The sequence below is a fragment of the Rhincodon typus genome, chromosome 13 (assembly GCF_021869965.1).
Source record: "Rhincodon typus isolate 14 chromosome 13, sRhiTyp1.1, whole genome shotgun sequence".
Lineage (NCBI taxonomy): Eukaryota > Metazoa > Chordata > Chondrichthyes > Orectolobiformes > Rhincodontidae > Rhincodon > Rhincodon typus.
In genome coordinates, this window is record NC_063344.1 from 23,700,768 (window position 1) to 23,714,159 (window position 13,392).

The following is a 13,392-nucleotide window of genomic DNA, read 5'->3' on the forward strand; positions in this document are numbered from 1 at the left end:
GGGTCACTGGACCTGAAACGTTAACTCTGTTTTTGCCTTCACAGATGCTGCCAGACCTGCTGAGCTTTTCCAGCATTTTCTGTTTTGTTTCATAATCCCAAACTAATCTAGTCCCACTTAGTTGCTCCTGGCCTGTATTGCTCCAAACCTTTCATATTCATGTACTTATCCAAATGTCTTTTAAATGTTTTAATTGTACCCACATCCACCATTTCCTCAGGAAGTTCATTCCACAAGCGAACCACGTTCTGTAAAGAAATTTGCCCCTCATGTCTTTTTTAATTCTCTTTCCTCTCAGTTAAAAATGTGTCCCCTAGTCTTGAAATCCCCCATCCTAGGGAAAAGGCAACTACCATTAACTCTATCTATACATAGAACATAGAACAGTACAGCACAGTACAGGCCCTTCAGCCCACGATGTTGTGCTGAACTTTTAGCCTAATCCTAAGGTCTATCTAACCTCCACCCCTACCTTATACTATCATCCATATGCCTATCTAATAGCCGCTTAAATGCCCCTAATGAGGCCGACTCCACTACCCTTTCCGGCAATGCATTCCACGCCCCTACCACTCTCTGAGTAAAGAACCTACCTCTGACGTCTCCCCTGTATCTACCTCCACTCACTTTAAAACTATGCCCCCTCCTAATAGCTACCTCCACCCTAGGAAAAAGTCTCTGGCTGTCCACTCTATCTATAACTCTGATCATTTTGTACACCTCTATCAAGTCACCTCTCATCCTTCGTCGTTCTAAAGAGAAAAGCCCTAGTTCTCTCAACCTTTCCTCGTAAGACCTTCCCTCCATTCCAGGCAACATCCTGGTAAATCTTCTCTGCACCTTTTCCAACACTTACACATCTTTCCTGTAATGAGGCGACCAGAACTGGACACCATACTCCAGATGTGGCCAAACAAGGCTTTTGTATAGCTGGAGCATAACTTCAAGGCTCTTGAACTCAATCTCTCTATTAATGAAAGCTAACACACCATACGCCTTCTTAACAACTCTATCCACCTGGGTGGCAGCTTTCAGGGAACTGTGGACATGAACCCCAAGATCCCACTGCTCCTCCACACTGCCAAGAATTTTTTCGTTAACCCTGTATTCTGCTTTCAAGTTTTTCCTTCCAAAATGAATCACCTCACACTTTTCAGGGTTAAACTCCATCTGCCACTTCTCAGCTCAGCTCTGCATCCTATCAATGTCCCTTTGTAACCTAGAACAGCCCTCCGCACTATCCACAACTCGACCCACCTTCTTATCGTCCACGAACTTACTAATCCACCCTTCCACTCCTACACCCAAATCATTTACAAGAATCGCAAATAGAGGAGGACCCAGAACAGATCCTTGTGGTACACCACTTGTAACTGAGCACCATGTTGAATATTTTCTGTCCACTATCACCTGTTGTCTTCCAAGGGTCAGCCAATTTTGAATCCAATCTGCCACATTTCCTTACTTTCTGCATGAGCCTACCTTGGGGAACCTTATCAAACGCCTTAATTAAATCCATGTATACCACATCCAATGCTCTATCTTCATCCACGTGTTTGGTCACCTCTTCAAAGAATTAATACCTCTCATTATTTTATAAACTTCTATCAGGTCACCTCTCAACCTCCTACACTCCAGTGAAAAAAGTCACAGCCTTTCTTTATAACTCAAACTTTCCATACCCAGCAACATCCTGGTAAATCTCTTCTGAACCTTCTCCAGATTAATTAAACCTTCCTATAGCTGGGCAACCAGATCTGGGCACAGTATTCCAGAAGAGGCCTCACCAATGTCCTGTACAACCTCAACATGACTCCCCAACTCCAATACTCAAAGGACTGAGCAATGAAGGCAAGCGTGCCAAATGCCCTTTTAACCACTGTCTCTATCTGATGCAAACTTCAAAGAATTATGTACTTGAACCCCTTGGTGTCTTGTTCTACGACAATACCCAAGGCCCTACCATTAATTGTATAAGCTCTACCCTTGTTTGTTGTACCAAAATGCAATACCTCACACTTATCCAGATTGAACTCTGTCTGCCATTTTTCAGCTCATTGACCCATTTGATCAAGATCACTTTGTAATCTTAGAAAACCTTCTTCACTGTCTACAATGCCACCGATTTTAGTGTCATCCGTGAACTTATTAATCATGCCTTCTATATTCTCATCCAAATCATTTCTATAAATGACAAACAAAAGAGGACCCAGATCCGATCTCTGTGGAACAATGCTGGTGCCAGGCCTCCTGTCTGAAAAGCAACCCTCCACCACCACTGTCTCTCCTGCTGTTAAGCCAATTATGTATCCAATTGGCAAGCTCCACCTTGAATCCTATGTGACCTAACTTATTAAGTAGTCTACCATGCGGAACCTCGTCAAAGGCTTTACTGAAGTCCAAATAAACAACATTGACTGCTCTGCCATCATCAATCTTTTCGTAACACTCAATCAAATTTGTGAGACACAACTAGCCTCGTGCAAAACCATGATGACTATCCCTAATCAAGTTTTACCTTTCTAAATGTCCAGAAATCTTCTCCTTTATAGTCACCTCCAACAATTTATTCACAATTGAAGCCTCTCATACACAATGGAACGGTGGAAATGCATAAAAGCAGGAGATGGCGGCAAAAAGTATTCTGGGAGGAAAAAAGTATTCAGGAGAGGAAAAGAGCTGGAGGAGATAGGATAGAAACCAGTGAGGCATTGAAAGATAACAATTTAAAATTCAATGTATTGAGGGGCTGAGAACCAAGAAAAATCAAAATCAGAGTTATGGGCGAGTACGATTTAGGATGAAACAAAGTATGTGTCCTTAAGATGTGCACAAATTTGGAACTGATGAAGAATGAGTGACCAGTAATAAAAACATTAGATTAAATCGAATCTGCAGTAATGAAATCATGCAAAATAATCTCAGCAACAAGGGGATGAAGAAGGTGCACAAGTAGTCAAACGTGCAAATGTGAACATATATATTAGTATCAGATAGACTGCAGAGTTTGAAACGTAACTCCAGGTTCAAAGTAGCATCAAGGTGGAGAATTATAATCATAGAATTCCTACAGTGTGGAAACAGGCCCTTTGGCCCAACAAATCCACACCGTTGCTTGGAGCATTCCACCCAGACCCAGACCCAGACCCAGACCCAGACCCATCCCCATATAACCCACCTAAGCTACACATCCCTGAACACTATGGGCAATTTAGCATAGCCAATCTACCTAACCTGCATATCTTTGGACTGTGGGAGGAAACTGGAGCACCCGGAGGAAGCCCACACAGACACAGGGAGAAATGTGCAAACTCCACACAGACAGTCGCCCAAGGGTGGAATCAAACCCGGGCCCCTGGTGCTGTGAGGCAGCAGTGCTAACCACTGAGCCGCTGTGCCATCCTAATGATTCAACCTGACAGTGGATGGGGAGGTATTAAAATGACTCAGAAACCTGAATGAAATTTATGGCAGATTTGAAAGCAATGACAGCAATATTCCTGAAGCTCGGCTCCAGGAAATTATGGCTTAACTAAAACTTGATATTAAAGATGTCATCAATGTACATGTGAAAGTTGGCCATGTACTTTCCAATGGCATTACATTAATAAGGAGGAGAAAAGGGAATACAGATAGGTTCTTGGGAGCTCCAAATAGAGAACAACAACGTGCATGCACTATTAATATGCTAAAACGTATCAAGGCACTTCACATTACAATATTATGTGATACTGAGCCGTACAAGCAGATACTAGATCAGATGATTAGAAACTCAATGAAACTGGCTTCAAGAGTGTTTTAAAGGAGGAATGTGATAGAGATGTAGAGAGGTGTGTGTGTGTGTGTTTGGGTGGGAGGGAGGTGGATAACTGAAGTCATGGCTACCAATGGTGTAGCAATTTTATTTGGGAACACACAAGAGACCGCAATTAGATCAGTGCAAATATCTGAGGGTATGGTGCTGAAGAAGATAACAAGGGGGAAGGACCAGGAAGGGATATCCCATGGAGGCAGGAGACATAGCTGAAGTGTTAATAAATTCTTTGCATCTGTCTTTGCCCAGGCCATAATGACAGAGGAGGAAACTAGAAGAGTATAAAACTAATAAGAAAGAAGTCTTGGATAGATTATTGGCACTTAAAGCTGACAAGGCATCGGGACAGAAGAGATGTATCCAAGGACTTTGAAGGAAGTGGAGGTAGAAATTGCAGAGCGCTGGCCATAATCTTTCAGTCTTCACTGGACTCAAGGGAGGGGCGAGAAGACTGGAAAATTGCAAACATTACAGTCCTGTTGAAGAAGGGTTGTGAGGATAATCCCAGCAATTACAGACCAGTTAGTTTAACTGCAGTGGTGAGAAAGCTTATAGAAACAATTACTTACAATAGAATTAGTCATCACATGGAAAATGGTTGGATGATTAGGAAGAGACGGCACTGATCTCTACAGGGGAAATAGTATTTAAATAAATTGCTGGAATTTTCTGAAGTAGTAACAGAATGGATTGATGAGGGTAATGCTGCTGATGTGGTATACATGGATTTCCAGAAGGCATTTGATACAGTGTGACATGCAAGACTTGTCAGGAAAGGTATAGGTCATGGTATAAAGAGACTGTAGCAATGTGGAGACAAGATTGGCTGAGTGATAGGAAACAGAAAATAATGATCAATGGGTATTTTTTGGGCTGAAAGAAGGTTTGTAGTTGAGGTCCCCAGGAATTGGCATTAATAATCTGGACCTTGGTGTGCAGGGGTCAGTTTCAAAGTTTGCAGATGACACTAAACTGAGAAGAATTGTAAATTGTCAGGAAGACAGTGTGGAACACCAAAAAGACATTGACAATTTGGAGGAGTTGGCTGATAGGTGACAGATGAAGGATTTAAGGAAATTCTCTACAGATATTGAGATAGCACTCAAGTCAATTTCTTCAATCTTTATCATTTTAGTAAGATGTTTATATTAATATCTCTCCTTTGGCTTGCAAATACAACTGCAGTACAGAGGCGACACCTGAATTACTTACCTGTCCTTCATCAAGCAAACCAAAGACAGCAGTAATGGATGTGGAAGGATGGACCATCACTGCATGAGATGGAACCCTAGCCAAATTACACTCCTCCCACTGTTTCACTTCTGCACGTGCACCATTCAGACACAGTAGCTGGTAATCAGTGGATTTTAGATTCGCAGCCCATGGTTCCTGATTTCTTCCTGGTGAAAAGAAAAATCATATTTAAAAACCTATGACAATTTAATATTTGGTACAGCTCAACAATTACAATTTTGAAACAGTGAAACTATCCAAGGTTATGGTGCATAAATAAAAGGAATGCATGGACTTCTTAGATGTTTGATCAGTTAGAAAAATTAAGGCACTTGATGGTAAAATGCCTGGGTTAGGAAATTAGAGATGTGAATACTAGTGTGCCCCACAGGATCTTGCAAACTAGAGGGAAGAATGCAGCAAGTTGTAGATTGGTGGAATGGACAGGTCGGTGGCAGATTAATTTCAATGTAGAGAAATAACTTGTAGGTTTCAAGAAGGAAAAAGGAGCAATGAGTATCAAAAGTATTGGAAATGGGAAATTGAATTAATTAATGTATATGGAGAGTTTTAGAGCACGCAAGACTCTGGCAGAAACAGAACTGGAAACAAAGTTCACTCTCGCCTTTGAGAGTGAAATGGATACTATTTGCAAAATTTAAAGATTGGAGAAATTTACATAATCTGACTCTTAATTGAATATCTATTTTCAAAAAGTGACACATGCTGTAAAGTTCTGTAATTCTATGAAAATGTGACAGCAGTTTGGGAAGGAATCACCATTTTACAAGAAGAGCAAAATGACAAATGATATAGCAATGGAATCAAGGAATCTGATGGAGGTACAGGCACTTTTGTGACACATCACCAGTACTGTATGACTTTGTTCTCATTAAGCAGGTGGTTTCTGCAGTAAGGATAGGAAGATAGGCTGGAACATTGAGGTGAGGTGACAGAAAGGGCCTTAAGCTGTGTCTAAAAGATATGATCAATGCTGCCCAGGCAACTGCTCTCTAACAGTACCCTTCCTATGAATGGCCTTCATTCCAGACCAGTTGTCTTTTCCCACTGTAGTCAATGTTTTTATACAGTAACATATTATAGGTTTACACCTGCCTGCACAGATTGGTGGTGCTTCTCGGAAGTAATGTGAATTGCCTTATTGTCTCTTGGAAGCAAGTGCCTGTACACTGCAAGGAATTGAGTTTTTAATTTGCACCCATCAGTAATTCCAACAGTAAGCACCATGAGGAGAGCAGAGTGGACTGGTAAATGTGCAAATCAGTCAACAAATCTGAATTTTACTTTAGGAATTTTAGTTGTCTGTACTGCTTATTCCATCTCTCCATTAGATTCAGGATATCTAGGCAAACTTGTGACATGCTGAAAGCAAAGTGTCACTGTAAATGCTTCGAATATCTCTCTAGCAAGCTGTGGGTCATCATTAGAAATGAGAACATCCAGAATACCATGAGTGGCAAAAATCTCCCATGGGGAGGGTGGGACTGTCAAACATTTCAGTGGCCATTAGTATCATCTGTTTAACCTCAATCAATCTTGAGTAGTCATCAATCACAATGAGGTAAGAATAATCTTCGTCCATGAACAGATCCATACCCATAAAGGCCCAGAGTCCTCCAGGAAATTCTGTAAGGTCAAGAGATTCCTATCGTTCATTACTGTCTATTGTATATCTATTATAATTGGCAACTCGTCCTTCAACTGTTTTGAAACCTCTGGCCATCAAACAGCTTATGAGCTTTTGCTCTGTACTTGGTTTTGCTGAAGTGAATCCTCTGGAGGATGGGGTTCTGCAATGAAAGGGGAATTGTTGATTCTCAAAAATTAGTAAATCCTAAACAATAAAGAAGTGCTGCTTATGTTTGAAGTAAATCTTCATGCCAAGACTTGTGAACTGAGCTCTGGATCATTATTGAGTGGAATACCTGTATGCAATAATGCACTTGGAATCCTTCTGTTGTTCCTCTGTCATAAGGTTAAACTTGTTTCTCTAGGCTGGTCAATACAGTTGTAAGAGCATAAAGGTGTATTTCAGCTCCATGATATGGGCACATCAGCTGTGGCTCCAGAAAGAGCATCTGTTGACATCTGATACTTTTCTTGGACATATGAGATTCTCGATTGAGATTTTGTAAATTTAAGATGAAACCACATACTTGAGGAGACATTTTTACTGTATCTTTTTCATCCGGGGGGGAGACCAAATCATGGTCTCAATCATGACTTTGAGGTTGAAAATGTAATCAGAACGTTTCATAGGTTCATATAACCACTAATGCCTTTTTCTAGTTGATGTTGTACTGTTTCCACATCTGATAACTCCCTTGAAGTATAATACTTGAGTTTTTGATATCCTCCTAGTTGTTCCTAAAAATAAGTGCCAATGCCTGAGGCTATCGCATCAATTATCATAGAATATGATAGACTGTAATGGATTAAGACATCAGTGGAGATCAGTGTAACCTTATCTTCTGTTGTTGTGCATCCCAATACCAATCAGGGAAGACAATGGTCTAGTGATATTATCACTGGACTGTTAATCCTGAGACCCAGTAAATGTTCTGGGGACCCGGGTTCGAATCCCACCACAGCAGATGGTAGGATTTGAATTCAATAAACATTTGAAATTAAGTGTCTAAAGGTGACCATGAAACCATTGCCAATTGTTGGAAAAAACCCACCTGGTACACTAATGTCCTTTAGGGAAGGAAACTGCTGTTCTTACCTTGTCTGGCCTACATGTGACTGCAGACTTACAGTAATGTGGTTGACTCTTAATTACTCTCTGGGCAATTAAGGCTGGACTAGCCAGCGACGCACTCGTCCCGTGAATAATGAATTTTAAAAAACTATGCAAGTGACTAAAGAGATTTCTCAAACGTTCTGTAACAAAAGCGAGGTATGATAAAAACTTTAGCCAATTAATTCGCCATACACAGATCATTGGAGATTGTGCACCGATTTTGAAGTCGGAGTGTCTTTGACTGCTTTGGTTTTCTGAGAATCAGAATATCCTATCCTTGCTGACAATGACAGCAAGGAAATGAATGGAATCCCCAGAAAATTCAACTGTCATTCAACATAATGCTTGCTTCTTGGAAATATTTCAAGAAAGATTTAATCTCCTATCATGGAACTGGATAGTTACAGCATTTATCAGGATATCATCCACATGGTAGATGATGTCATCTATTCCCATAAAATGTCCGACATTGTGTATTGTAAAATTTCCAGGGCAGACCAATACCAAAGGATAGACTGTTGAAATCGTATCAGCTGAAAGAGTTCATGAAGGTGGTGAGTAGCTGAGGTGATCATCAAAGGGACCTGCCAAAACTCACTTTTGGCATCCAGCTGTATAAATGTTCTACTGGTGGAAAACTGAGCCAAACTTTCATTTGCTGTAGATATCAGATGATTTTCTCCGGCAATACTCTGAGCAACAAACTCCGAGCTGCGTGAGATCCAAACAATTTAAAATGAATCCATTGAATTAAGGAACTACAACCACACCTAAGCACTATTCCTTGGTTTGGTCACTGGGAGTATAATACCCATGTTGACTATATCATCAAAGCATTTCTTCACTTTTTCTGTAAGTGGGTGAGGGATTTTCCTTGGTGTAAAGAGATGTACTGGTTTGACATCAGCTTTCAATGTGTTTTGATAAGGAGTTTCCAGTTTTCCCAACAATTTGGGTTTGCCGTTTGAGAGAGTTCACGTACTCTGTGCTGGAGACTGAGGGCAAAGCATGCCTTCTTACTCACTAGGGAAGATTGCTGGTTGCTGAGGATGTATACTTTCTCTACTTAGGTGTGATAATTGAATGTCCAAATAACATGCAACAGTGTGGATATGGTACCTCTGGCTATGCCACTAAAATAAGAGGTAAAATGTTCATCTCTGCCATGGAGTATAATCTGAGATAATCATGATACTGGCACCAGTACGTAGCTTAAACCTGGTTGGATGATCATCTGTCTGGATGACTACTGTCAAATTGACATCATGTGATTTTAATTTCTACCATGGAAGAGTAACATCGGAATTTTCTGGTATTCTTCATGTAAAGAAGCTTGTTGTTTTGCAATAGTGACCTGTTCTTCAAGGTTCTGTTCCAAGATATGAATGCACCTTTTAGGTTGAGAGTGATTTGAGTTGTTGCTTGGTATGTTCTTCAGACTATAACACATCATTGAGAAGTGAACTCATCTGCTACAAATGATTACATTGTTGGCAGAAAGCTGGACAATTTTGTCTTTACTTATGTGGTGTTTTGGAAACACACCTGTGATAAGATACAAGATTCACTAGATTGCTTAGGATTTAGCGTAGTATTGGTTTGTTGCCACAGTATGAGTTGGGTTTGAGACAGAACAGTCGAGGACAAGGTAAAGTCAAGAAATATCTTCAGGCTTAGATTTCAAAGTAATGCTATTTATTACATGCAAGTAGTAAATGCGGCCATATATGATAAATGTAGATATACCAGGCTCTAAACTGCACCTACGTTAGGTAAGGACACATCTATCTTCTTCTTGTGTTCATCAATCATAAAAGCCATGGTGTACAATGGTCTAGCTTCACCCACACAGTGCTATTTACGTCAATGAATTGCAACTCTATGACATCATTACAAGGTTGTCCTTGGGCCCTTACACAACAAGCATGACGAAATATTGAATAATGTTCCTTTCCAGCTGACTATAAAATTTAGGAATATAAACACACCTAGGAGTAATGCCAAGGTGAGTTCTCAGAAACTACTTACAATAATCCAATGAAGTGTCATAGGGTGAAGTTCAAAGGAGTCAAGTGACAATCATTTCAGTAATTTTAAGATGGAGTTGACAGTTATTTGGGAGATTAACTAAAGGATTACAGATAGTGAATGGTGTATTCTTCAAACTTTAGAGTTTGCTAAAGGGATCAATGATGACATTTCTTGGTCTACACGGTCCAACATTTCTTTGGCAAGGATTGAGAAAGGAGTAAAATGAACTGTGGTGAGGAAAGGGAGGGAGAGGAAAAAGGAGATCCTTTGAAAAGAAATATGGACAGGAAGAACGTGGAGGAGAATGGAACTGGAGATGATGAGGCATGAAGAAAAGAAGACATGTATGTATAAAAAGGATATATATGCAAGAAAAATAGGTAAAACTGTCACTGAAAGGAAATTAGGAATTGAGATAGACGACTTAGAAGCTGGGGAAATGGCCAAAACAGGAAACTAGACTTACCATCAGTGTTATCAAAAACTGTTGTGTGTTTTACAAATGCTACATCTCCAACTTCTACAAGGCACCTATTGATTTTAAAGATGATGAGTTACTTTCATATCACTTCTACAACATTCAAAAATTATGCCAATACATGAATGCAGTATGCAAATGCAATAATCTGCTCTGGTAGAAAATTTCGAGACATCAGTTTTCCCTTGCAATCCTGTATGCATTGAGTTTCCAATCGAGTTTCATGCTTGAAAATTTACTTCTGTAAAATGCAGTTGTTTCATTGACCTTATTTTGCACATTTACCAAGTCCATCACTGACATATTGACAACACATTGCCTGATTTTAATGGTACACTGTACAATTAGATTTTGTGATCAGCAGAAAGAATGCTATGGAGACAGTACGGACTGCAGATGCTGGAAGCCAGAGTCAATAGATGTGAAGCTGGAAAAGCACAGGAGGGCAGATAGCATTGAAGGAGCAGGAATATCAACCTTTTGGGCCGAAACCCCTCGTCAGGACTGGGAAGGGGGAGGACTGCCCAGAAACAAATAGAGGGAGGAGGGGTGGGGCTAGGGCAAGGGTAGGTGGGATGCAGGTAGGAGGTTATTGTGATTGGTCAGTGGGAAGGACAGACTGGATAGGTGAGTAGGAAGATGGATGGGTTAGGTCCGGTCAGGGAGGTGAGGAAAAGGGGTAGGGCTGAACATGGGATAAGGCTGGGGGTGGAGGGATTTTGAAGCTGTTGAAGTCAATATTGAGGCCATTAGGCTGTAAGCTTCCAAGGCGAAATATCAGGTGTTGTTCCTCCCAGTTTACATTTGGCCTCACTGTGACAGTGGAGGCGGCCAAGGATGGACATGTCACCAGGGGAGTGAGAGGGGGAATTTAAAATGGACGGCAACCGGAAGGTCAGGTTGGTTGATGCATGCAGAGCGCAGATGCTCCAGAACCTACTCACCTATCCACTCCACCCTTCCCACTGACCAATCACAATTACCCACTACCTGCATCCACCTATCACCATTATACCTACCCTTCACCCAGCCCTCCAACACCCTCTATTTATTTCAGGGCTCCCCTCCCCTTCCCCAGTACTAATGAAGGGTTTTGGCCCGAAACTTTGACTTTTCTGCTCCTCAGATGCTGTTTGACCTACTGTGCTTTTCTAGAAAGAATGCTATACGTTTTGTGGTGTTTCCTGGTGGTTTAACTAATGCACTAGTTCTCAGGGACTTCCAAACATGCAGCAGTACTAACATCAATAAGCAAGGTAAGCAGTCTTTCACATTCAAATATTCCCACAGACAAGCCAAGAATTTAAAAACTTTCAATTTCTTTTTCTCAAATTTGCAGATAGCAAAACCAATGTTTTAAGATAGAAACCAACATATTATAAAGGTTAAAAAAAAGTTAAAATATTTTTAAAAATTCCACAATAGAGAAATGACATTTCACTGTTGCAGTGAAATAGCCGTTTAGTCCCATGAGGATGTTTAGCAGTAATTATGAACATAGGTCCTTATTCAACAAAGTGTAACTTCTTGAGTGGTCAGACTCTGTATAAGTGTGGATGTTTCGGTCAATTCATTACACACTTAGAGATTGCAGACTGTGGGCCTCAACAGTGCAGTCTCTGGGAAGACCACAGGATTGTGGATAGCAGTTTCTAATGATCTAGGCTATGTGTGGACAAAACAATTCAAGTAGGATCGCAGGGCAGCAAAGCACTGGCATTTATGGCTGTGGATATAGAATCCAATGTTATTATTTAGTTCAGTCTGCGGCCCAAAGCCAAGTGAACTAGGGAGCAGGTGATGACTATATGTTAATTGAGGGTAACTTGACTGGATGTGTATGTAGGGAGCAAGTAATCAGTGATTTTGGAGATGGTGTGTGTTTGAACAAAATTCTGACCAGAAAAAAAAAGCCTGTTCATTGTCCATTCAAATTTTAACCTCAACATTTAATCTCGGAATTTAACAGTGATAGCAGAGGATTGTTACTAGTTTATGAGTCAAAAGGTGAAAAACAAGCAATGTTTTAACCAAAGAATTATTTTGGAGAAAACTTCAGAAAGATGGCTGACTCTAAATCTAAAGTATCAGGATTTGACCACCAACTCATGTTTTCTGAATGCGAACCAGTGGAAAGAATGAAGCAACTATGTAGACTTAACTTACTACTTTTCCAAAGAGGAAACAAGTTATGGGATTGGCACTTTTGCTACCACACAAAAGCAGGATCAGAAGGAAAGTATTTTCATAACTGGAGATTAATAATTTGAACGCAATAAAGTTTTGGACAAATTATTAACTCCCATGCGTAAATTTCATCAAAATGATGCCTTAACTGCTTATGAGGCATGATCCAATTTTGAGAAATTGAGGAAAAAATTAAGATAATTCCAAAGACAGTACACAGTGAAATTCAGCAGATTGTATGCAATACTGCAAAAATTCTACCTGCTAAGTTCCTGATCTGTGCTAGCTTTAAATTGTTAGATGTGCCGAAGCACTGAGTTTAGACTGACTTTCAGTTTTGATGGAAGTTAATTTTATGAATAAACACAGACTGCTAGAATGACTGACAGAAGCACTAAAAGAAAATTTCCAAATATCATCCCTTTCCAGCAACATTTATGGCGCACCTGGTACAAATGGCTGTACAACTGAAAATGGAGATGATGATGTTAATGGCCTGGTGACACTGTCTAGATACAGCTTGCATGCAACAGAATGGCATGAGAATTTTAACTAAAAGAAGCAAGAGCAGATATTTGGGGATTTAGTATAAAAGAATGAACACCAGAAATACCCAAGATGTGGTCAATTGGTGTTTCAGGTGTGATTCAAAATGCTATTATGCATTTATCACAATGCCATTATCTCTGTGATGGCTCCTCAAGTGCATTATAGTTTATAACCTTTCTTTCAGGAAAGGGAGGAAAATGTATTTTAGCTTGGCAGCTAAAATGATGAGAAAAACAGTAAAACGTAGCTTGGCAGCAAAAAGTCTCGCTCTTGTTAAAGCAAAGAACAATGAACAATGAACAATACAGCACAGGAATAGGCCCTTCAGCCCTCCAA

The 13,392-nt window shown here is 40.3% G+C and overlaps 1 protein-coding gene across 1 annotated transcript in view; it reads right to left on the reverse strand.

Moving 5' to 3' along the window:
• The window catches only part of meltf (melanotransferrin), an 80,839-nt gene that overhangs the window by 11,251 nt on the left and 56,196 nt on the right, over positions 1-13,392 (reverse strand). Inside the window, exons 13-14 of the mRNA XM_048604338.1 lie at positions 10,309-10,373; positions 5,027-5,214 (exon numbers count right to left, since the gene is read on the reverse strand). Coding sequence (XP_048460295.1) covers positions 5,027-5,214; positions 10,309-10,373 — 253 coding nt within the window. The remainder of the gene's footprint in view (positions 1-5,026; positions 5,215-10,308; positions 10,374-13,392) is intronic.